Here is a 27,412-nt window from a genome sequence, read left to right as displayed (position 1 = left end):
ATCAAAGTTTATATCCTTAACTGACATTTATGAAATTGTATAAATCCCATGTTGTGCCTAGATTACTGAACAGGCAATCAAATAGCATTTTTTTTAGATTACTTACAGTGTGGAAACAGGCCCTTCGACCCAACAAGTCCACACCGACCCACCGAAGCGCAATCCACCCAGACCCATTCCCTTACATTTACCTTTGCCCCTAAACTTGCTAAAATTCACTTCTATACAATCATTTGGAAGCATCCCCGTGCTGTTTACCTAATATGAATGTCTAGTAACACAATTACTCCTCCAGACTCAAAGAACCCTTGAAAAAAATGTTACAATTCTACATCTCTTCTGACAAAGCCTGACACTAAGTTGCGCTGGCAGGTTGGACAATATATGCAAATATTCTATTGACCAGATTACATCAGGGTCTAATTAAACACATTATATCTCAAGTTTAAATATTTAGGATATCTCCAGCTGTCTCGGATGAATCCTATTTTAATGCTGCTGCAAACTCTGTAGTTTAAGTCGGGATGAGTGACAACCCATCAGAATGCATTAAAAACCTGACAATTATTTAACTCTCTGGTTGCTAAAGACTACTACTGTGTAGACAGAACTAGAAGTTAACCTTAAGGTTTGTGAATGTCTCATTTAAAATACTTCTGGACTTGTTTATTATTAAATTCTAAAACTTACAACTGGACTTAATGATCCAATCATCAAGATCTAAAACTTGTAAAATGATTGCTCTATTGGTTGTATTGTATGTAAAATGGTGACAAGATTCAAGAGAGCTGCAGCAAACATCTCAGATCCATGTCAAATGACTAAGAGGAACAAAAATTGAGATTACTGACAAAATATTCACAAAGAAAATGAGACATGATCCAGAAGGTGTTTTGGAGAGAAAATTTCCACAGAACAATTAAAATTTCATAACATCCATCTCAATATACTCAACTCAGCACCACTTTTAAATGCATTCAACATCCTGTGATTTTGAGTGAGAATTCCTTCCAAGAGTTTTCATGCAGTGATGAAGAAAGACTGAAACTGTGTGGCATCTACAACTTCAGTGAGACAGCAGTTCACTCTGGCACCTACCTGCCTTTACACTTATGAGTTTGTACTATGAAACAGCATTATTGATGTTCACGTTTTCTTGCTTTATATCATTTAAACTGCAAGCCCAATCATGAAGGCAGATTCACACGTCTTTAACTATAGGAGTGTTTAAATGTAAAAGCATTTTGTATCCTGAAGGTTCAATCTTCATTTGCAAACTAGTAATCTGGATTGTATTATTTCACAAATGCACAGAAAAATGCAGACTTTTCACAAAGACATTGTAAAAAGATGTTCTGTGCAAATCGGTTATATAATCACTGTAACATTATATCATAAATTGGAAACATACAGAGTCATTGATTTATCCCATTAATGATGTACTAGGACAAGTCTTTATGCAATACACTGAATGCTTAAAGTTAGGTTGTACCTCAGAGAAATTTTATTTTGCTCCAATAAAGCATCTAATAACATTTTCTATTAAATCTGTCTTTGCATGTTCATGTCTCTAAATAGTTCAACTAAAATTTGTTGAAAGTAAGAGCTGACAATATTGCACTGAAGCTCTGAGTTAATAGGAAAAGCCATTACATATCTCCTTACACTAATCAGATGAAGTTAAAATCAAACAACACCAGGTTATAGACTAACAGGCTTATTTGGAAATACTAGCTTTCAGAATGCTGCTCCTTCATCAGGCAGCTGTGGAGCAGGATCATAAGGCACAGAATTTATAGCAAAAGATTACAGTGTCATGCAACTGAAACAATATATTGAACAAACCTAGATTGCTGTTAAGTCTTTCATCTTTTAGTACGGGTTGCAGATTTCGGTTCATTAATACATAAACCCCAGGACTTCTTTTAAGTCACATTCTCAAGAGAACTTAAGGTTTTATAAAAGAAAAAGTGACATCTCAGCTCAGACAATGCATTAAAGGTGTGAGGTCAGAGTCTGTCTGTATCCCAATCTTGAGTCAGGCTGGTTCTATTTCCAAAGTAGGAATTTATATGGATTAACTGCCTGCAGATTGGGTGCTTTTTGAGCAAATTAAATGTGTGTGCGTGCGTGTGTGTATGTGTATACGCACGCACGCGTATGAGAGTGTGTTTGTCTGTGTGTGTGCTTGGTAGAGTGTGTGCATGAGTGTGACAGAGTAGAAGCCTATGACAGGGTGTGTGCATGGGTGAGTGTGGGGGGTGTATGTGTGAGTGTGTCTGAGAGAGAACATGTGTATGAGAGAGGGTCTGCGTGAGTGTATGAGTATGTAAGAATGTGTGCGTGCGCGAGAGAGAGAGTGTGTATAGTGTAGTAGAGTCACCTGTGGTGTGACATGAACCAAGATCCCGGTTGAGGCCATCCACGTGAGTTCCAAACTTGGGTATCAGCCTCTGCTTGGCTACTCTGTGTTGTTGCGTATCCCGAAGTCCGCCTTGGAGGATGGTCACCCGAAGATCCGAGGCCGACTGTCCCCGATCGCTGAAGTGTTCCCCAACTGGGAGGGAACATCCCAGTCTGGTGATTGTTGTGCAATGTCCATTCATTCGTTGTTGTAGTGTCTGCTCGGTCTTGCCAATGTACCATACCTCGGAGCATCCTTGCCTGAGGCGTATGAGATAGACAATGTTGGCAGAGTCACATGAGTACCTGCCGCATGCATGGTGGATGGGGTCCCCAAGTGTATTAGTGATATCCATGTCAACACTCTGACACGTCTTGTAATGGTTGCCATGACAGGGTTGTACGGTGTTGTGGCTGAAGTTGTCCTGAAGGCTGGGCAGTTTGCTACGAGCAATGGTCTGTTTAAGGTTTGGCGGTTGTTTAAATGGAAGAAGTGGAGGTGTAGGGAAGGTCTTGGCAAGGTGCTCATCCTCATCGATAATGTGCTGCAGGCTGCGAAGAACATGACACAGTTTCTCCACTCACAGGATGTACTGGACAACAAAGGATACCCTATCAGTTGCATCCCGTGCCTGCCTCCTGAGGAGGTCATTACAGATTCTCACTGAGGCACATCGGAACTGTCAAACGATCCACTTCGCACCTTTAAACAATCGCCAAGATCATTGTTCAAGCAAACACATCGACCACAACACTGTACAATCCCGTCATGGCAACCACTGCAAGATATGTCAGAATGTCAGCATGGATACCACCATTACACATGGTGACACCACCCACCATGTACGTGGCAGGTCTTCAGGTGACTTGGCCAACATTGTCTATCTCATACACTGCAGACAAGGATGCTCCGAGGCATGGTACATTGGCGAGACCGAGCAGACGCTACAACAACAGATGAAAGGACACTGCACAACCATCACCAGACAGGGATATTCCCTCCTGTCGGGGAACATTTCAGCGGTTGGTGACATTCGGCCTCAGATCTTCAAGTGATGGTCCTCCCAGGTGGACTTTGGGATACGCAACAACATACAGTGGTCGTGCAGAGGCTGATAGCCAAGTTAGGTACCCATGAGGATGGCCTCAACTGGGACCCTGGGTTCATGTCACACGACAGGTGACCCACTACACTACACACTCTCTCACACACAGACATATATATACACACACTCTCACACTCATGCAGACCCTTTCATATACACACACTCATACCCATGCACACACCATCTCACAGGTGTATACTCCGTCACACTAATGCACACACTCTACCAAGCATGCACAGACACAAACACACCCACACTTTCGCATGCACACTCACACTCTCTCTCATGCACACTGACACACATACAAGTATATGGGGTGAATTTAAATTTACAGAATTGTGATTGCAGATACATTCTATTTTGCTCAGAAAGCACACAATCTGCTAGCAGTCAATCCATATAACATTTTGTACATTCTTACTTTGGAAACAGAACCAGTCTGACTCAAATTGGGATACAGACAGATTCTAACCTTACATCTATAATGCATTGTCTGAGATGAGGTATCACATTTTTTTGAAAACTTTAAGTTATGATTAGATTTAGATTACTTACAGTGTGGATCAGGCCCTCTGGCCCAACAAATTCACACCGACCCACCGAAGTGCAACCCACCCGACCCAGTCCCCTACATTTACCCCTTCACCTAACACTACAGGCAATTTAGCATAGCCAATTCACCTAACCCGCACATTTTTGGACTGGTGGGAGGAAACCGGAGCACCCGGAGGAAACCCACGCAGACATGGGGAGAATGTGCAAACTCCACACAGCCAGTCGCCTGAGGCAATAATTGAACCCGGGTCTCTGGCGCTGTGAGGCAGCAGTGCTAACCACTGTGCCACCGAGCCGTCCACAGCTTGAGAATGTGACTTAAAAGACATTCTGGGATTTACATATTAATGAACCAAAATCTGCTATCCATTCTAAAAGTTGAAAGAACTTAACAGCAATCTAAGTTTGTTTAATATATTGTTTCAGTTGCATGACACTATAATCTTTCGCTATAAATTCCATGTCTTATGATACTGCTCCACAGCTACCTGATGAAGGAACAGTGCTCCAAAAACTAGTACTTCCAAATAAGCCTGTTGGACTATAACCTGGTGTTGTGTGATGTTTAACTTTGTCCACGCCAGTCCAACACCTGCTCCTCCACATCAATGCTACAATCAGATGAAAGCATTATGAAATAAAGACTGCAAGAATCGAAAAAGACATGGAAGTTAGACTGAGAGAATGCAATGCCCAACGAGACTCTAAAAGATTAACAGAGCATAGAAAGAAAAAAGCTGTTTGTAAAGTTGGTATCATTAGAATCGCCAACAATAATTCATATCTGAAGGGATGAGGGGTTAACTTTGTAATGATTCATTTTCAGTGCCAGAGAGCTTGACTGGCATAACCTCATCAAGAAAAGAGTACTTACACTTTTGTGCAAGTTTAGTTTACATCTCCTGTGCAAGTACAGCAACATCGTGCCACTCAATAATGAACCAGAAAGCGAAATGCCATTTTCATGAACTGAACAACTCCTTGGTCAGCAACATTTGGGAAATGGTATTTTACTGCATATCTGCTCTTACTTGAAATTGCTGTAATTTTTATGGGAGGTGATGGCTTTGTGGCATTATCGCTAGACTGTCAATCCAGAGACCTGATAAGGTTCTATGGACCCGGGTTCAAATACTGCCATGGCACATGATGGAATTTGAATTCAACAAGTATCTAGAATTAGAAGTCTAATGGTGACCATCAAATTATAGCCAATTGTTGGAAAAATCCATCTGTTTCCCTAATTTCCTCTCGGGAAGGAAACTGCCATCCTTACCTGATCTGGCTTATAGGAGACTCCAGACCAACAACAATGTCATTGACACTTAACTGTCCTCTGGGGTATTAGGGATGGCTAATAGATACTGGCCTGGCCAGTGATAGCCAGATCCTATGAATGAATTTTAAAAAAGAACCTTTGTCTCACTGTTATTTTGACAGACATTTCTGGCTCAATATTTTCTCACTATTCTCAAGACACTGTAGTTTGGAAGTCACATTGTATTGATGAAAATTCTGAATTTGTAGAAATTACAGAGATCCAGTGGATATGTTTACCTTGTCAGAAAAAAAAACAATCAATTGCTGAACTGTAATTTATTCTTTGTGTGGATGAACTGATAGATACATTACAAACCCTTGCATTTCTTGCCTAAAGTCAGTGTTCTCCTTGGGTGAGACATGCTGTGCATTATTGTCAAGTGAACCACTCCTTTATAAGAAAATTTTAGAATAATGTGTGCAATTCTGGTCTCCCTGCTACAGGAAAGATGCAGCGAAACTTGAAAGGGTTCAGAAAAGATTTACAAGGATGTTGCTGGAGTTGGAGGGTTTGAGCTGAACAGGCTGGGGCTATTATCCCTGGAGCATTGGGATGCTGAGGGGTGACGTTATAGAGGTTTATAAAATCATGAGTGGCATGAATAGCCAAATTCCTTCCCCAAGGTACGTGAGTTCAACACTGGAGGGCACAGAATTAAGGTAAGAGGGAAAAGATTTAAAAGGCACCTGAGGGGCAGCTTTTTCACACAGAGGGTGGTGCGTGTATGGAATGAGCTTCCAGAGGAGATGAAGGAAACTGGTAAAATTATAACACATAAAAGACATTTGGATGAGTTAATGAATGGGAAGGGTTCAGAGGGATATGGGCTGAATGTTGACAAATGGGACTAGATTAGTTTAGGATATCTGGTCGGCATGGACAAATTGGGCTGAAGGGTCTGTTTCCATGCTCTTATGACTCTACGACATTCACTTAAATATCAGTATACATCATTCATCCCTAACATCAGCATCAGAACTCAGCTGCCTGCATTTTGTCGCACACTAAGACCTGTTTTCCTGACTTGGTTGATTTTCACAGATGCCTTAGGTGGGGTTTTCAATGCGGCATTGGGAACCTGATCCCTGGATGAATTCCAGGTCCCGTCCACTCTCACCCCCTCACCCCCCCCACCACCTCCGCTCCCACCCCCCCCCCCCAAACTGCATTGCGACTGTAATGTGATTTTTAGATATAAATGGTTTAAATGGCCAGGAGACAAGCTTGGCACCTCAAAGTGTCTCCAGGAGGTGGGCGCTGCCTGCCAAGGCAGTGGCAATCCTGTTGGGAAATACCAATGCCTTGCTGACTAGAACAGACAACTCCTCAGAAGTCAATAGAGACAGACAGAGTCAGATGACCACTGCTCTCACTGACACTCTGTGGAGGTGCTGGTGTTGGACTGGGGTGGACCAAGTTAAAAATAAATCACACAACACCAGGTTATATCCAACAGGTTTATTTGGAAGTACAAGCTTTCAGAGCACAAGCTTCATCAGGTAGCTTGTGGGGCAGAATCTATAAATTCTGGGTCCTATGATCCTGCCCTACCAGCTACCTGATGAAGGAGCAGCACTCCAAAAGCTTGTACTTCCAAATAAACCTGCTGGACTATAACCTGGTATTGCGTGATCATTAATTTTGTCCACACTAACACTGGTTAACTCCCGAAATTTGTTAAAAGCATGATTCCAAATTTAAATTATTTTGGCCTTATAGTGAAGTTGGAAGCACTAGCCAGCATGAGACTTTTGAAATTCAATTCTGGTCTTTGTGGGCACTTTCAGCTATAGGGAGAGGCTGAATAGGCTGGGGCTATTTTCTATGGAGCATTGACGGCCGAGGGGTGACCTTCTTGAGGTTTATAAAATATGAGGGGCATGAATAGGGTAAATAGACAAGATCTTTTCCCCACAGTTGGAGGAGTCCAAAACAAGAGGGCATAGGTTTAAGGTGAGGGGAAAAGATTTAAAAGCGACCTAAGGGGCAATTTTTTCCGTGCAGAGGGTGGTGCATATGTCAAATGAGCTGCCACAGGAAATAGTGGAGGCTGGTACAATTACAACATTTAAAATGCATCAGAATGGATATATGAATAATAGGGTTTAGAGGGATATGGCCCAAATGCTGGCAAATGGGACTAGATTTATTCAGGATAACTTGTCAGCATGGGCAAATTGGACCGAAGGGTCTGTTTCTATGCTGTACATCTCTATGATGCTTCATAATTGTTAGTTGTTTAAATGTGGGATCTACAGGATGGTCCCCTGGCAATGCAGCATTGTTCATTGAGCAGGGCTGAGTATTTGTGACCCAATCTAGACGGTGTGTTCAAACCCAGGAGTAATTCTGACATCCTACTAAATCCCAAAATAAAGCACCAGCGGTCACGCTGAATATGTCTGAAAGAGATAATTCTCAAATGTAGAAATGCCAAATATCAGTCTTCAATTAGTCTCCTCAAATTTATTGAAAGTGTAGGTGCCATTGTCAAGGTGCAATTGTGCATATGTTAATATGTTCCTGAACTAGGAATTCAGAGGCCTGGAGTAATGTTCTGGAGTTGAGTTGTTAATTTTAATTTGCCTTGGTTGCTAGTACAGTTATCCTCTGATCAAATTCTGAAAGCTGTATAGTGGAATAATTAGTCCAGGGCTTGAGCACATAATGTTAACTGATACACCAGTCCTGAGCAGGAGCTGCAGTGTCAGAGTTGCCTTTCTGTAGGGCCCACATTTAGTCTTATCTACTGTTTCAGGTTGGCCATCAAACTAAAAGAGGTAGACAAAGAACTGCAGGCACTCAAATTAGACTAAAAATGAGCCAGAAAGCTTTTATCAATCAAATGCCTCTCAGGTGCATGAAGATTTATGAAATGGGCAGCACATTTATGTAGTCTTTAATTTTAACGACTAACTGACAACTTCTAATTATACGAAGGAAAGTTTCAGTTTAGTAATGGAATAACTTGATTCTTAATGCTGCAACGATCAGGCCTAACATAAATCAGAAGTTAATGCATGGTAGGTGTATTTGCAGAATATAAATCGTCAGCCTCCTGATTTTTCAGTTTCTTGTATGTCTTTTTGTCATCAGAGCAATAGTAACCTTGATGACAAGCAAAATTTTGAACTGTGAATGCCTTTCAGCCAATCAAAATTCTGATTAGAGATCCAATAAGGTCTTAGAGGATTGGTTACCAGAGTTAAAGCATTACTATCAGAGGTTGTGGGTTTGACGGAACTGGATCCAAATAGTTCAAAATAAGAAATCCCAATTTAGGCCACTGGAGGGCATTCTGCAACTAAAGATATGTCTCACTCATCCTGAAAGAAACATAGGAAAGTCAAATCTTAGTCTTCAGTTAACTACCTCAGATTTAATGGTTCTGGTACAGTAAACGCTATGGTAGAAGTGAATTTGTATGTATGATATTATAGAAGTTATGTTCTTAGTAGAGAAATCCAGAGCCTGGACGAATGCTCTGAAGGTATTACTTCAAATTCAAACTTGTCAACTGGGGCATTGAACAAATTAAATAAAATTTGAATATGAAGCTAGTGTATGTTAAATATATGACATTTGTAAAAACCCGTTAAGTTAATCTGAGTCCCAAGACATCCCTGCAGGAGTTCCTCAGGATAATGTCCTAGACCTAACCATCATCGGCTGCTTCATCAATGACCTTCCTTCCATCATAAGATCTGAAGTGGGTAATGTTCACCAATGACTGCACATTGTTCAGTAACATTTGTGACGCCTCAGGTACTGAAGTAGTCAGAATCTAAATGCACCTGGACTTGGGCTGAAAATAGAGTTATGGAGTCATACAGAATGGAAACAGAGCCTTCAGTCCAATTAACCCACGCTGACCAGGCTTCCCAAACTAAACTAGCCCCACATGCCTGCTCCTGGCCCATATCCCTTCAAACCTTTCCTATTCATATACTTATCTAAACGTCTTTTAAATGTTATAACTGTACCTGCATCCACCACTTCCTCTGGCAGTTCATTCCACATATGAACCACACTCTCTGTAAAAAAAAAATGTCCCTTTTGAAATTTTTCTCCTCTCACCTTAAATATATGCCCCCTAGTTTTGAAATGCCCAACCCAAGGGAAAAGACCCTTGCTAATCACCTTATATATGCTCATTATGATTTTATAAAGGTTCCCCCCTCAACTTCCTCTGCTTCTGTGAAAACAGTCCCAGCCTATTTTTATAACTTAAACCCTCCATTCCTGGCAATATCCTGGCAAATGTTTTTGGAACCCTTTCCAATTTAATACTATCCTTCCTTTAGCCAGTTGACCAGAACTGGACACAGTATTCCAGAAGAAATTCCTGTACAACTTCAACATGATATTCCAATCCCTATACTCAAAAGGTCTGAGCAACTAAGGCAAGTGTGCTAAATGCGTTTTTAACCACGCTGTCTACCTGTGATGCAAATTTTGAAGAATTATGTACATGAACCCCTTGGTCTCTGTGCTACAACAACACCCAGAGTCCTATCATTAATTGTATAATTGCCCTTGTTTGTTTAACTAAAATGCAATACCTCATATTTATCCAAATTAAACTCCATCTGCCACTTCTCGGTCCGTTGACCCATTGATCAAGATTTCTGTAATCTTAGATAACCTTCTTCACTGTCCACTATACCACAAATTTTGGTGTCATCCACAAACTTACTAACCATGCCTCCTACATTCTCATCCAAATAGTTTACATAAATGACAAACAAAAGTGGACCCTGTACCGATCTTGTGGAACTCCACTGGTCACAAGTCTCCAGTCTGAAAAACAATCCTCCACCACCACCCTCTGTTTCCAACCATCAACTGGCAAGCTCACTCTAAATCCTATGTGATCTAACTTTACTATCAATACACCATGCGGAACCTTGTCACAGACTTCACTGAAATCCATGTAACAATGTCTACTGCTCTGCCCTCATCAATCTTTTTGGTTACTTCCTCAAAAACCTCAATCAAGTTAGTGAGACACGATTTCCCTTGCACAAAACCAAGCTGACTATCCCTAACCAGTCCTTGCCTCTCCAAATGCATGTAAATCCTATCTTTCAGAATCACCTCCAACAACTTACCAACCACCAATGTCAGACCCACGAGTCTATAGTTCCCAGGCTTCTCCTTACAGCCTTTCTTAAATTAAGGCACAACATTAGCCACCCTCCAGTCCGCCTGCATCTCAGCAACAATTATATATGATATAAATATTTCTGCTAGGGGGCCCATAATTTCTCCCCTAACTTACTACATCTTCCTGGGACACGCTTGATCACGTCCCAGAAACTTATCCAACTTTATGGTTTCTAAGCCCTCCAGCACTTCCTCTTCTGTTCTGTGAACTATTTTCAAAGCATCAATATTTATCCTCAGAAATTCTCTAGCCTCTGTTTCTTTCTCCACAATAAAATGTTACGTGAAATATTCATTTAGTATCTCTCCCATCTCCTCAGGTTGAACATATAGACAACCTCACTGATCTTTAAGGGACCTTATTCTTTCTCTAGATGCTCTTTTGCTCTTAATATAAACGTAGAATCTTTTTGGATTATCCTTAACCTTGCCTGCTAGGGCTATCTCATATGCCCTCTTTGCTTTCCTGATTTCCTTCTTAAGAACACCCCTAAACTCTTTACACTGTTCAAGAAATTCATTTGATCCCAGTTGTGTCCATCTAATAAATGAGTCTTTCTTATTCTTGACTAGAACCTCAATATCTTTCAACATCCATTGCTCCCTACTCTTACCAGCCTTACCCTTTACTCTAACAGGTACATAATGCCTCTGAATTTTCATTGTCACACTTTTGAACACCCCCCCCACCCCCAATTGTCAATTATCACTTTACCTGCGAACAATCTACTCCAATCATCTTTTGAAAGTTCTTGTCTCATACCATTAAAATTTGTCTTACTCCAGTTTAGAACTTTAACCTTTATGGAAGAGTTATCATTTACCGTAAATATTTAAAAACAAATAGAATTATGATCACTAGTCCCAAAGTGTTCCCCTCCTAACACTTCAGTCACTTGCTATGCCTTATTTTCCAAGAGAAGGTCATGTTTTGCTTCTTCTCTAGTTGGTACATTTACATATTGATAAAGCAAATTTTCTTGAACGCATTTAACAAATTTCTCACTATCAAGTCTTTAAAACTATGGCAATCCCAGTTAACATTTGGAAAATTAAAATCCCCTACTATTACAACCCGATTATTCTCACATGTTTCTGAGACCTCTCTACGTATTTGCTCCTCAATTTCCCTCTGACTATTAGGGTCCTATAACATAATCCGAACAAAGTGATCATTCCCTTCTTATTTCTAATTTCTACTCATACAGTTTCACAGGATGATCCCTCAGATATATCTTTTCTAATTACAGTAGTAATGTTTTCCTTAATAAAAAACACCACTCTCCCTCTTCTCTTGCCTCCCTTTATATCCTTCCTATAGCATTTAAAACCTGGAACATTGAGCTGCCAGTCCTGTCCTTCCCCCAGCCAAGTTTCTGTAATAGTTAGGATGTCCCAGTTCCATGTTCCCAACCATGCCCTAAGTTCATCAGCCTTACCTGTAAGACCCCTTGCGCTGAAATAAATGCAGTTTAATTCTTCAGAGCTACCTCGATCCCCGACTAGCTCCTGGCTGCCTTTTCAAATTAACTTGTTCTTTTCTGATTCAGAACCATCCTCATCTGTCTTTCTGCTTTTACTGCTACTTAGCAACCTCTCACCCCCTCCACTAGTTTAAAGGGTCCCAAAATGGAACTAGCAAACCTCCCCGCCAGAATATTGGCCCCTTTCAAGTTCAGGTGAAACCTATGCCTTTTCTGTCAGCAAGTAATATTTATGTATGACAATTTACTTGCATTCCCACCATAGATTCCTGTACCATCAACATCCTGGCAGTTACCATTGACCAGAAATTACTAAAAATGTTATAAAGCCAGGAGTCAATAGTAAGGATTCTCACATTCTCATGCCATTGTGTTGCCAATGGGACAGGACACACTTGTGCATGATCTTAGAGGAGTGCAAATATGTCAGGCTATTTTTTGGCTAATTTGTGGGACAGATCGCCCAATTTTGGCATAAGTGCATAAACGTTGGAGAGATGGACTTTGCAGGGTTGATATCCGAATGCTGTGCTCCAGATAATGTCAAAAGCTACCAATTCCATGTGAGGAGGGATGACCACATGAAGTAGGCAATGGTACGCTCCAAATTCAATTTACTATGTATATAGGAAGAGACCAGATGGTATTGGAGGTAAAATTACTCAAGTAGAGAAGACAATTTCAGAGATTTAAAAACAGATTAATCACAGATTGCAGGATAAATGGAAGGCATTCAGGAAAGAGATACTGTGGGAGACATTGTATAGTGGTAATGTTACAGGACCAGTAATCCAGAGGCCAGGATAATTTACAGGGGACATGGAATGGGCTACAGCACCAATTCACCAGGATGGTACCACATCTTACAAAGTGTTAAAATATGGGAACCAGTTCCATAAACATTGCTCATACTTCCATTGTACTGCAGAAGATGAGGGATAATCTAGCAAAGATATGACAAACAATAGGGATTCAATAAGGTAATTAAAATAACCTATTCTCACTGGTGGGGGAGATCCAGAACAGGGAATATATAATTTTCAAGTTAGAACTAGACTATTTAAGAATTAAAGAGATAGAGGTTAAATCTTAAACCTATTCATAGAGAGGCTGCAGAACATTCAAGGGATGTGACTTTTCAAAAGGACAGGTAGAAAAGGAAGGCTAGTGGAGGAGTTTTATTAGTATAAGGCGGAATCAGTATGATATCAAGAAATGATGCTGGATTGTAGCATATAGATTCCATATGGGTAGAAATAAGAAATAACGAGGGGAAGAAGATAATGGTAGGAGTAGCCAAAAGGCTCCCCCAATAGTCGCTATACTGTAGGATGGAGAATACATCAGCAAAACGGTGACAAACAAAGTCAACAGACAAGAAGTAATCCAATCACTTTTTACTTACATCATCCTGGATGTCCAGATCACAACTGGCTTTTAGCAGAATTCGTACAACATCAATGTGGCCCTTGTACGCAGCCAAATGCAGTGCAGTACGTCCATGCTACAAATGACAAGCAGCAACAATGAGAAGTTATTTAATTCATAAAGGCTTCACTCAGTCTCAAAAACAAGAAACTTCTTTTGAAACCTGTACAATTACCAACTCTCCCCTGCACAAACAGCATGGGTATTCCTTCAGAGTTAGATTCTTAACTTCTTTTTCCTCTTCCTTATCCACCTGCTCCTTATTTGAATTTTGAATAACATCCCTTAAGAATCACATTAATCACAGAGATTTGCAGCAGGAAGACATTCAGATCATTGCAGCTGTGCTAGGTCTCTGAAGGAATTATCACCTGTGTCTCATTTCCGTACCTCATCTCTAACTCCTTTCAAAATGTTTATTTTTCAATTTCCCCTTTTAAAAGGTCCCTGAATATTACTTCTATGAGTATGTTTGCTCGGATATTCTAACAACCTCTGCATATAAAAGACAAAACAAATTTACTCTTTTGTGTTCTTTGGCCTTTAATGTATGGTCTATAATGTATGAATTTTAGCTACTATTAATCAAAGAAAATTATTTTCCTGAATTACCTCCAAAAATTCCTTCCTAATTTCTGCCATTTTGATTTGGTCTCTATTTAAATTTTTTCTACTGCTGAATAGCCAATTTCTCTAATCTCTTCTCATAAATAAGGACTTTCATATTATCATCTCTTTGCTACCCCCTTAATTACTGAAGAAAAGTCCTAAAAGTTTGTTAAAATTTTTGTAAGTTTAGTCCATTTTCATTTTGTACTTTATTCTCCTATTCATTGAAAAAAGCATCCCATGTAGAAGTTGTTAGGTATAGGTTATCATTTAAAAATACTCTTTGATAAGTCTTCAGATCAACTGACACAGTCATAGTATGACAGCTATAATGGTCTGAACTGCAGAATTCAGACCCGCATCTATCACCTGGTGCGGCACAGTAGCTAGCACTGCTGCCTCGTAACACTACGGACCTGAGTTCAATTCTAGCCTTGGGTGATGATCTATATGGAGTTTGCATGTTCTCCCCATGTCTGCATGGGATTCCTCCTGCAATCCAAAAATGTGCAGTGTGAGTAGATTGATCATAGAAGATGCAGGGTTACAGGGATGGGATAAGTCAGGATGGGATCCTCTTTGGAGGGTTGTTATGGGCTGAATAGCTTGCTATTAGGGTGTAGGGATTCCATAACCATTTTCATAAGGATGTAAGTACATCCTTAAGTATGTAAGTACAATCCCTCAAGTGTCCTCCAGTAATTATGGCTTAATTTCGCAAACATTACTGTGGCCACTTAAGTTTATATTGACTGAAGCTTCAATGCACATATTTTGTTTATACGTGTGTAGTAAGAAACTGTGAAAAAGGAGCAAATGTAAATATTCAAGGAACAAGTTTAATTATCCATGTCTACAACTAGTATTTCAGTCATTATTGTTTGTTCTATCACTAACAATTTATCTAGTGCACAATTGCCAGATTCAACTCTATTATGTTGTGCATCCCTCTCTAACAAAAAGATTGTAATTGTATAGTGCTTTTAATATAATAAAATGCTTCACAGTGCGTTACTAATGCCTTACAACTCTCCTCTACGCATTCCAACCACTCTCACAGATACCTCCATCCATCTCTCATAGTCACTTCCCCCTACACCATACATGGGCATCTCCTCCTCCTACTCCACCCTGCTCTCAAAAGTCTGTTGACAGCTTTTAAGCACCAAAACTGGGTTACAATCAGAAAAGGTTTGGATCCAATGACTTAACATACAGGCAACTGAAGGGATGGCTACTAACTGTGGAGTAATAAATACTGGAAATGTTCAAGAGGTCCGAATTAAATGAGTGCAAATATCTTGGAGGGTTATGGGGCCAATGGAGATTACAAAATTAGAGAAGGGAAAGGTCACGGATTTGAAAACAAGAATGAGAATTTTAAAGTTGTTCTGCATCAGGAGCAAAGTTAATCATCAAGCAAAGAGGTGAGTGGGAGTTTGTGAAAGCAAGTACATGGAGAACAGAGCTTTCTATGACCTCAAGTATTTGCACTGATGTGGGGAAGACAGATTCATTCAGGTTTTCACGAGGGAGTTGGATATTACCCGAACTGCGGAGGGGAATGGGGGAAAAGGACCAGATGAGCAGCCCCGATAGAGAATTAACCCGTACACAACACAGCAAATGGACTGCTCTGTGCTATAAACAAATTATGTCTCTTTAAGGGAAATTCCCTCCTCCTTAGAAATGATGAAGAAGGTGGCAAAAAAGGCAAATAATTGAGCAATTAGGCCCTGAAGAGATACTTGGCCTCTTTTTCCTACCATGGCAACTCATTGCTGGGTGGAGACTCATTGGGGGTTTTCTCAATTTGCTAGAAATTAAAGCCCTTAAGTAGTCAATCAACAGCCACTTAAGGGCCTCAACTCACCATTTGCCCAATTATGTGCCTACTGGCAGTTGGGAATAACAGCTGGAAAACCAGGACAACCTTTCTGCTGGGTTTGAGTGCTGTCCATTTGCTCCAATCGGGACCCAATGTCAGGTGACTGGGTTATTGCTGAATGCCAATCTACTGCAGTTGCCTCTGAATCTTCCTGATACATCTCCCTCCATCCCAATCCTTACCCCTTGAGACTCAACAGTGAAACACATCTTTATGATGGATCCCTGAAAAGGTAGGCCTGCAGTGATGATCTCTACGCCACTGATTTGCCAGCAGCGTTTTTTAGTGGAGTGCTCTTGAGAGTCGAAACTTGTGATTTGCTGAGAAGCTTATCAGAAAATAAATCTACTAAAAAACTCCCACAATAAAATTTAAGTTTGGGGGGGTTACAATACTTCTATCCATGTGACTTACACATAATGATTAGTTCTAGCTAACCAAAAATTAGACAGCTTTGATAAGTGTAGAGACCTTTTTAAGGAACAGTTTGTTGTTAGAAAGTGTTTGTTAAATATTTATTTTGTGTTTGCCAACCAATACAAACTCTTAAAACCCATCAGCTCATTGTCTAAACCATAACCTCAGTCTGGTCTGATCTATGCTTGACAGCATTAATGGAAGGAAAGTAGATATCAAGCTAACACTGTTACTCTCAGATAACTGAGATTCACCTGGTACTGCCTGACCATGAGCAATGACATTTATGTAACACAATACAATCTTATGTCTCAGCTCTGTTTTGTAAACAGAAAACCATCCTACAATCACCAATGACCCCACCCTGCATCTTTCCACTTTTAGAATTCTCTTTCTTCCTTTAAGACGTTCCTTAAAAGCTACCTTTTTGACCAATAATATCTCTTAATGTGGCTGAGTGTCATATTTTGTTGTGTAATCCTTCAGTGATAACATAAAAGGAAATATGATGGTCTTTTTTAGCAAACGACAAACAAAAGAATACGCTAATTAAAGCAAATTAATGACATGCTGCAGGATTAAGTGGAAGGTGTCAAATTGCAGACAGCAAAGATACATTGTAAACCATTTTTATACAAGAGAGAATGGTGATCACATTGTAGATGCTGGAGAAAGACAAAGATCAATTATTTTGCTCAACATTAGAAAAGCAGTTGGTTGCAGCTAAATAAAAGTAACTGAGTGTGATTTCCTGTAGCCTAAGCTGTAAAAAGGCCAGGGAAGAACTAGGAGAAATTCTGAGCACAATTATTCAGAACCCCTTAAATACGCAAATTATGCAGTTGGAATGGGGTGTATGAAAGTGACAGCTTTGTTACTCTCTCAGCTAACTCTTAATTACCTCTCTTAGGTTTCATCTTCTTTGATCTTGATGCCTGAAATGGCTGCAAGACTCCAACTGGCACCTCACTGGAGAAATACCAACAGTAATATCTTTTTTGCTCCTCCAAATCCAATGGTAAGAAGGTCAATACAACAGCAGCATCCTCTGCCAACTGCCAAGCATTGAGGCACTCATCACTCAAAACCAGCTCTGATGACTGAGGATTGTTGTTTATATGCCTGTCTTCCAAACCAATTGCTCTATTTTGAGTTCAGTTACAGCAGAAGACAGTCAAAAGAATAATGGAAATGCTTTGGAGATATCCTGAAAGCATTCCATTGAGTCATAGAATCCCTACAGTGTGGAAGCAGGCCAAATGGCCCATCAAATCCACACCGACCCTGAAAAGAGCATCCCACCCCTTTCCCTTTAACCTTGCATTTCCCATGGCTAATCCACCTATCCTGTATATCCCTGGTCACAATGGACGACTCACCTAATCTGCACACGTTTGGACTGTGGAAGGAAACTAGAGCACCTGGAGGAAACCCATGCAGACACGGGGAGAATGTGCAAACTCCATATAGACAGTCGCCCAATGGTGGAACTGGATACAGGTCCATGGCACTGTGAGGCAGCAGTGCTAACCACTGTACTGCCCTTTCTGAAGAGGTTGAACCTATCTATCAACTCACAGGAGACCCTGACTTGCGACTGTCCAATATGGAGAAGGTTAATCTGGGAAGGCACTGAACACATTCAAAGACTTCATTGAGAACATGCAAAGGTTAAGATGAGGCATTAGAGAAAGCACAGAAACCTGCTACCCAACCTTCAAGCATCACCTTCCCAATGGGTGTGACAGTCTGTAGCTTGTGTACTGGAACCGGCTCAGGCCCAATTGAACCAGAGTGGTTGCAAGTCATCTGTGCTCTGATGGAACTGCTTAAATAGGAGGAAATTCAAGGTTCAGAAAGTCATTTTTTAATGATTTGTTTTTACTTGCCTTTCTACTCCAGATTTATCTACTTCTGCATTCTGTTTAGAATCTAACTGCAGAGATCATGCTTCTACATGTAACTTCTCTCTCCAAAATAGTTTATTTCACAGTCTCTCTGATAACCAGGCTAAGAACATTACAGAGCAGGTTAAAATCTAAGTAGTAACTTGTCAAAACTCACTGGTGCCACTGTACATCAGCTAAATTGCCAAATGATTACTGATGTTACCATCCTATCTGACTGTAAGAGTTAAACTGGAGGCTGACAGATCACCAAGGGCTGCAGAGCTCAAGAATATTTCCGCTTTCCACAATCTATTAATTTTATTTAACATAAAATCGAAGTATGAAGCAAAACACATTTCTGTAATCTCTTCATAGATATTTAATTATACTCCAAGAAATACCCAGGACTATTTTCTGAAAATCTGAATTCCAGCGATAACCTTTAGATTCTGTACATAGATGGTTCAATAATATTATATACTTTTATATTCACTACACTCATTACAGACAGGAAACAACTTGCTTAGACTTGGTATTTATATGGGATTATACACAGTACAATGAAGATAGCTAACTTTAATTTTCAGAAAGTTTATGACCTTTTCTGCTGCAATTTTTAAGGCAAGATACTAGACAAGGTTGAAATATCCTGAGAACCGTTGGAGCAACTGACCAGAAATCAGAGGAATGATCAAGTAGATCATTCAGCTCAATCTGTGATGCCATTTAAATTGTTTTTAATTAACCTGTTGCAACATTTTACGACACACCTCCAGGGCAGGTGGGTTACACCACTGCACTGTAAGACTGTTGTTCTGCCATTTAATGTAGCTTATTCAATCACCTGCCATGCCTCCATATCTTTCCCAAAGCCAGGAAATGTTACTTAGCAATAATTGAGAGAAGGAAGTAGAAAGCAAGCTGTGAGAAAGGCAGTGGGGTGGCCAGGACTATTGGGAGTGGAGTAAAATAGATACCTTTAATTGCACTCAAAATAATTGTACAGGAAGTTCTCCTGCTGGTAGTCTTTCATCATCCTTTCAGTTATTCAAAATAAGGGAACCTTGCAAAGGGACTTTGGAATAATCATTTTCAGCTCATTATTTGTGAACTTTATTTACAGTATACTGGGTTAGTGGTTAGCACTGCTACCTCACAGCACCAGGAACCGGGTTCGATTCCTGTCTCGGGCGACTGTCTGTGTGGAGTTTGCACATTCTCCCAGTGTCTGCATTGGTTTTCTCTGGGTCCTCCGGTTTCCTCCCACAGTCCAAAGATGTGCAGGTCAGGTGAATTGGCCACGCTAAATTGTGTTAGGTGCATTAGTCAGGAGTAAATCTAGAGTAGGGGAATGGGTCTGGTGGGTTACTCTTCGGAGGGTCAGTGTGGGCTTGTTGGGCCGAAGGGCCTTTTCCACACTGTAGGGAATCTAATCTAATTGAATCATAAATATGATTCATTCTATTCTGATAAATCATGTTCCAGGCTGGGGTTGCCAAGCATCCTGGATTATCCAGGGATCTCCTCGGACTGAACTAAACAATGAAACAAAGCAAAAGACACATGAGGAAAAACATTTCCAAGCAGCGTTGTTTAATGCACTGCCTGAGAGTCTGGAGGAGAAGCCAGATTCAATTGAGGTATTAAAGAGGGCATTAGACTGTTCACTGAAAAGGATGCACGTTTAGGATTATGGGGAGATGAATGGGGAAACAGAATTTGGTGAATTGCTTGCAGAGCTGGTGCACACACGAAGGGCAGAATGGCCTCGTTCTGTGTTCATACAGTCTTGTAACTTCTTACACCTTTCTTTTCATTTTAGAGCAGGGATAACTGAAAAGTTGAAGAAAGAGTTACTTGCAAAACATTCTCCTGTTTTCAATCCTCATTCTCTTTTATAAGATGACTGCCCTGAACCTGAATTAAGACCCAGACAGTACCATAAATGTTCTGTTAATATATATGCATATATAGTAACAATTACATCACAACATTTAATTGAGATGTCTTATACGCATTCTATGTTAAAAGTCGAATTTGCACCGAATCTCCGATTCCTGATGTTAACTTCAACCTGATTTGAGAATAGATTAGGTTGATATAAAAGAATGAACATACGTGACTGGGGGATTTGTACTCTTACATTCAACACCAACAAAGCTATACACAGAACCTATATCTATATTGTGAATTGCCTAATGAGGACTCTACTCTGAAGCTTAAAGAAACAGGTTGTTACAGCATCAATGAACAGAGGTTCTTTTATAACTGCTTGGAGACAAGCCACAGTTCTGTTTCGGGTACCCTACGAAAAGAATGTCTGGTATCCAAGCAACAAAATGAAGTGTAGGCTGAATTCAGATTTATTTATAAAGCTTTCCAGGCCTCCACTGTTCCAAGTCGAGCTTTGGTATTCGCAGAAGTTTTAATGGTGAGTACAACTTATTTAAGGATGGAGTTCTAAAAACTTTCCAAAACAGAACACAAACTTTTTACCCCTTAATTAACTAAGTGGTCATTTTGGTTAATGCAATGTTGTAATTAGTGCAGTTAGTATCCCTCCTATTTTGTTTGGAATGTTAAGGAAGCCTTCCCCACACTAGAATGATGGTTTTCACTGTGGTGATCAACTCTGTATTAAACATTAAGATCTGAACCTCCAGGAAACCTTGACCCAGTGGTCAGTTCACAGTAAAGAAGGTCTTTGGGTACTCCATCATCATCAAATGAGGTGTCAACCCGGTGAAGCTCCCAAGCAGGACAATTATTGCCAAACAGCTAATCTAAACTAATTCAATCTTAATCAAACCTATCCCACAACCAATGGATTAGATCTCAGATCTGCAGTCCAGCCGCATCCAGTCGTGAATGGTGGTGGACAATTCAACAATTCACTGAAGGAGGCGGCTCTTCTGCAGTATCCCCCTCCTCAAACATAGAAGAGCCCAACACATCAAAAGATAAGACTGAAGCATTCGCAGGAGTCCTCAGCCAGAAGTGCTGAATGGATGATCCATCTCGGCCTCTTTCAAAGTTCCCTGGTGTCACAGATGCCTGTCTTCAACCAAGTTGACTGACTCCATATGATATCAAGAAATGGTTAGACACACTGGATACTGCAACATGGCTTCGGGCCCTGACAACATTCTGGCAATAGTCCTGGTGACTTGTGCTCCAGAACTTGCCACTCTCCTAGCCAAGCTGTTCCAGTACAGCTGTAACAGTGGTGTCTACTGACAATGTGGAAAATTACTCAGGTATGTCCTGGATACAAAATGCAGGACAAATCTAATCTGGACATTTACTGCCCCATTAGTCTATTCTTGATCATCTGTAAAGCAATGGAGGGACATCAATGGTTCTATCAAACGCACCTGCTCACTGACTCCCAGTTTGGGTTACACTGGCAGCCTTGCTTCAAAAATGGACAAAACAGCTGAATTCCAGAGCAGAGTTGAGTGTGACAACTCTTGACATCAGGGCTGCACTTGACAGAGTGTGGCATCAAGGAACCCCAGCAAAACTGGAATCTATGGGAATCAGGGGCAAATTGTCTGTTCTTTGGACTCATATCTGGCACATAGGAAGATAGGCATGGTTAGCCATTTCAGCTCCAAGACATCTCTGCAATTCTCAGTCCTTGGCCCATCTTCAGCTGCTTTAGCAATAACCTTTCCTCTATGAGAAGTGGGTAATTTTGCCAATTTTGCAACCCCTTGGATACTGAAGCAGTCCATGAGCAAATGCAACAGGATCTGGACAATATTCAGGCTTGCGCTGACAAGTGGCAAGCAACATTTGTGCCAAACAAATGCCAGGCAATGGCCATCTCCAATTAGATCCATCCTCAACAGATCCAGCCACTGAAACTATGGTCATCCCTGTCACTACTGTACTAAAGCCTGCAAAACTAATGAATGAGTAACACAAGCTCAGCACCAGCATCATCATCAGCTGATGTGGAGCCAACTTCTACTGTCGAACTTGAAGCAGTAAGTGCCCTCATGATATAGTAAGTGTATAGGAGTGCCACAATTTCTCATCTACCGTAGAATGTCAAGCAAATGATATGTGATAGCAGCACTATACCTCTTGTAGTGCAGTGGTATAGTCCCTATCTCTGGTCCCATGAGGCGCAGGCTCAAATCCCATCTGCTCCAGAAGTGTATGATAGCAACTCTGAACAGGCTGATAAGAATACCTTTTCTCTGTATGGAGGTGGAGACTGGAATGCCATATCATGCTGTCCAGTGAATCTGTAATTCACCTTATTTTTGGGGATTGCCAAGGGCCATGGAATGTCCCACCATGTCTAGGCACAATCCTGGGTCCACAGAGGACAGTATCTGCCAGCCTTGGAGTTTTGCTTAGAGACCCCAGGGGAGCTTGGGGCTAAAGGTCCCGATATGCTGATAGCCACCTTCCCCGATGTGGGTTCATCCTCCATAGTCTGACCTCACAGGGGTCTGAGGGCCATAGGCAGTATGGAGATGGAAGGCATGGCCACCTTTTGAAGTATCCTGAGAGGAGATGACTGGGCAGTCTGTATGTGGTCAGTCCTTCAGCTGGGTGCCTACTGGCATCAGCCTGTCTCTTAGTGAGGAAGGGGCACCTGGATTCAGGTAAGGGTCCCTCAACCCCTGTCACCTTGCTGTGGAGCACCAATGGTCAGAGTGGTGAAGTGCAGGTTTATGCGTACATCCAGCCAAATAGACCTGGTTCTCCAAGGTAAACAACAACTCTTGTACAACCAGTGTGAGTGAAGACCTTCAAGCTTTGAGTCAGTTTGCACAGTGCCTCTGACAAAGCTACCTGCTGTTACTGTGTCTGCTTATGTGTTTCACTAAAGTCACGATTGGCTGACACCATGGGGGTCCTCTTCTGCCCAAGGTTGAGCAGACACTAGAGCTCTGAAAGTCCAGCAGCTTACAGCACTTTTTTCTTCAACCAGCATGTGCTTCAACTCCAACCAAGCTAAGTTATCCACCAGGTATCAGGATCTAAGCTGGTGGAAGAGACAGGAGGCAGGCTTGCTGGTGTATTCTTTGGGGAATCTGTGACTCTTTCCTCGTGGTTGGACGAGAGATATCTTGCAGAGCTTCTCACTTGATGGGGAAGACTTTGCAGACATCACTAGTACGTGAATCCTGAGAGGTCAGCCCCAATTACATCAGCCACTGGGAGAGGGAAGAGAATATGAGTGGGTACCAGAAAGGTATAATTCATAGCTAATGAGATGAGCTGCAGAGAATAGGGGTGAGAAAACTTACTAGGGTTCACAAAGAGAAATTCTTGTTGAAACGCATCAAATTGACATTTATCTGAGTTATGGTAAAATTCAGCCAATTCATTTGTTTTATTCGGAGGACATGGTTGCTGTCTAGGTCACCAATTCTTGCCAATGTCTAGAGAAAGTGGTGATGAAATGTCTTCTTCAACAGTGACAGTCCATGTGCGGTAGGGACACTGTCACTGATGTTTAGCAATAAATTCCAGGATTTTGAATCAGCAACAATGCAGCAATGGTGATATATTTCTCAATCAAAATGGTGTGTGGCTTGGAAGGGAGCTTACAGCTGGTGGTGTTCCCATGAATCTGCTGCCCTTGTCCTTATAGATGGTTGAGGTCATAGGTTTGGAAAGGGGCCTTGGTGAGTTATTGCAATGCATTTTGTTGATGGTATACTCTGCTGCTACCGTGTGTTGAAATTGGAGGAAGTGAATTTTTAAAGTGCTGTATGGAATGTCAATCAAGTGGGCTGCTTTTCCCTGGATACTTTAAGCTCTAATAAAACTGGAGCTAAACTTATCCAGGCGAGTGAAGAGTTTTCTATTACACTCTGACTTGTGCGTTAAATATCAAGTACAGTTATTTAATGTCATGAATTGTCAAGTGAAGATGGTTGGATTCTCTTTTGCCAAATATTGTAATTGCTTGGCACTGGTGGGGCACAAATGCAATATTCATTTAAAAATCACTCAGGGATGTGGCCTTCACTCGCTGGGCCAGCATATATTGCCCATCCCCAGTTGCAGCTGAGGTGGTGATAGTGAGCTGCCTCTTGCCCTGCTGTAGTCCAATTTGTGTAAGTACATCCACAATGTTGTTGGAGGTTCATTCCAGGATATGACCCAACTATACTGAGGAACAGCAAATATATTTCTAAGTCAGGTTGACAAATGACTTGGAGGGAAATTTCAAGTGGTTGTGATCCTATGTGTCTACTGCTCTTGACGTTTTAAATTGTAGTGATTGTGAGTTTGAAAGTTAGATACTGAGAAATCTTGATGAATCTCTGCAGTATATTTGTTAATGGTATAAAAGTTCCTGCTGTCTGTTGGTGATTGAGGGAGTGAATGCTTGTGGATGTCGTACCAGTCAAATGGACTGTTTTGTCCTTTATGGTGTCAAGCATCTTGTGCGTATTGGAGCTGCACTTATCCAGGCAAGTGAGGAATATTGCCACCTAGTAGCCCAAGCCTGAGTGTTGTCCAGGTCTTGATGCAATGAAAATAGACTGCTTGAGTATGAGCAGTCGTGAATGGTGCTGAGTATTGTACAATCATCAACAAATATCCCTACTTCTGACCTTATGATGAAGAGAAAGCAGATGAAGATGGTTGGGCCTAAGGATACTACCCTGAAGAATTTCGGCAGAGATATCCTACAGCTAGGATGTCTGACCCCAACAACCACAACCATCATTTTTTGTGTCAGGTATGACACCAACCAAGGAAGATAATTTAATCCATTGGCTAGGAAGTTGTTGTTGCGATAACCTTTGACTGGTTTGGACCTACGACACTTCCCTGAGCCTGAGATGATTGGCCTGTAACAAGAAGCATCTTCCTTTGGGCTAGGTTTAATTCCAACCAGCTGAGTGCTCCCCCCCCCACCCCCCCGATTCCCATTGACTAGTTTTGTCAGGGCTCCTTGATATCACACTTAGCCAAACACTGCTTTGATGTCAAAGCATCACTCTTACCTCACCGCTGGAGTTTATGTTTAAACCAAGGACATAACAAAGTCAAGAGTGAAGTGGGCCTTGTGGAACCCAAACCAAGTTTCAGTGCATAGATTATTTATCAATTGTCCCTTGGCAGCAATATCAATGGCCTCTTACATTACTTTGTAGATGATCAAGAGCAGACTAATGAGACAATAATTTTCTTGGTAGGACTGTTCCTGCTTTTTGAGGACAGGACATACCTGGACGATTTTTCACATTGAGATGACAACATTGTAGAGGAACAGCTATGCTAGGGGTGTGGTTAGCTCTGGAGCACTAGCTTCAATACTATTAGCAGAATGTTGTCAGGGCCCATGGCCTTGGAAGTGTCCAGAGTCTTTAGCCGTTTCTTGACATCATGTGAAGAGTAAACTAAGCTGGCTTAAGACTGGCCCCGGTGGTACTAAGATCTGTGGAGGAGGCCAAGATAGATCATTTTGCCTTTTCTAGCTGAAGATGGTTACAAGTGCACTAGAACTGTCCTTTGATGTATTGCTTCCCTCATCATTGAGGATTAGGCATTTGTAGACCCTCCTTCTCCTATTAGTAGTTTAATTGTCCACTACCATCTAGACTGGATGTGGCAGGACTGCAGAGCTTAGATATTATCTATTAATTGTGGATTTCTTATTATATGCTACTTCTGCTATCTGACCAGCACAAGTCCTGAGCTGCAGCCTGATATTGTCTCTAGTGTATCCTCTTGCACTCTTCATTGAACCAGGTTCATCCTCTAGCTTGGTGGTAACAGCAGAGTCAGTCATAGCCATGGCTAAAGGTTACAGATTGTGGTTGAATACAAATATGCTGCTGATGGCACACAGCACCTCAAGGGTGACCTGATTGGAGTTGTTAGATCTATTCTAAGTCTATCCAATTTAGCATGGTTGTCATGCCACACAATACAATGGAGGGTATCTTCAAGATAGACTTTGCCTTCACAAGGGCTGTGCTGTGATTACTCTGTTATGGCTAGTGTGTCTGCCACATGTAGACTGGTGTGAATAAGAACAAATACATATTTCCCTCTTGTCAGTTCCCTTGCCATCTGTTGCAGGCACAGTCTGGCAGCTATCTACTTTAGGACTTGGCCAGCTCAATCAGTAAAGATACTGCTGAGACACTCTTGGTGAACTGAAACCCCCACATCCAGAGTAGATTCTGTAATCGTATTACTCTCAACTTGGAAGAGCACTAATTCATTGGCTAAGGGCAGTGGACCATAGGTTGTAATTAGCAGGATACTTCCTTAGGTGAAAATGAGGACTGCAGATGCTGGAGATTAGAGTCAAGGTTAGAGTGGTGCTGGAAAAGCACAGCAGGTCAGTCAGCATCCGAGGAGCAGGAAAAATCGACTTTTCGGGCAGGAGCCCTTCATAAGGATATTTCCTTCCCCTTCTCTGACCTGATGCCAAAATTTCATGCGGTCCAGAATCAATGTTGAGGCACCTCCCTCACAACTGCTAACCACTCTGCAACTCTGGTGTCTGTGTCCTGTCAGTGGTACAGGAGATACCAGAGAGGGCAATAGTACGTATAAACCATCAGACATTTTGTGAGCCTGCCAAAGATGCTATCTCCTTTCTCTGTGTGTGTATTAAGTTCTGCATTAAAGGATAGATTGTTTGTTATCATGGACCTGGAGTAGCTGAATTTGCAAACTACATCCAGCGGCGTGATTGTGAAATCAGAAGATTTCCTGACTTTCTCCTGTGACCAGAGTTTTCCCGATGCTTATAGTCTGGGAGAATAATTTACAGGCTTGGAAGAGACAGGTTATACATCTTTGTAGCTGAATTTTAGATTAGAATCCCTACAGTGCGGAAGCAGGCTTTTTGGCCCAACAAGTTCACACTGGCCCTTTGAAGAGTAACCCACCCAGACCCTTTCCCCTACCCTGGATTTACCCCTAACTAATGCACCTAACACTACGGGCAATTTAGTATGGCCAATTCACCTGACCTGCACATCTTTGGATTGTGGGAGGAAACCGGAGCATCTGGAGGAAACTCATGCAGACACGGGGAGAATGTGCAAACTCCACACAGTCAGTCGCCTGAGGCGGAAATTGAACCTGGGTCCTTGGCACTGTGAGGCAGCAGTGCTAACTACCGTGCCACCCATGTGATGAGCACA

The 27,412-nt window shown here is 41.4% G+C and overlaps 1 protein-coding gene across 4 annotated transcripts in view; it reads right to left on the bottom strand.

Moving 5' to 3' along the window:
- Nucleotides 1–27,412, bottom strand: part of ankrd6b (ankyrin repeat domain 6b) — a 218,230-nt gene that overhangs the window by 42,130 nt on the left and 148,688 nt on the right. For all 4 annotated transcript variants that reach the window (XM_072553748.1, XM_072553751.1, XM_072553750.1 and 1 more), the window contains exon 4: nucleotides 13,441–13,539. In XM_072553748.1, coding sequence (XP_072409849.1) covers nucleotides 13,441–13,539 — 99 coding nt within the window. The remainder of the gene's footprint in view (nucleotides 1–13,440; nucleotides 13,540–27,412) is intronic.

The sequence above is a fragment of the Chiloscyllium punctatum genome, chromosome 3 (genome assembly GCF_047496795.1).
Source record: "Chiloscyllium punctatum isolate Juve2018m chromosome 3, sChiPun1.3, whole genome shotgun sequence".
Classification (NCBI taxonomy): domain Eukaryota; kingdom Metazoa; phylum Chordata; class Chondrichthyes; order Orectolobiformes; family Hemiscylliidae; genus Chiloscyllium; species Chiloscyllium punctatum.
Note: the sequence above shows the minus strand (reverse complement) of the source record. Positions and strands in the feature narration are given on the sequence as shown.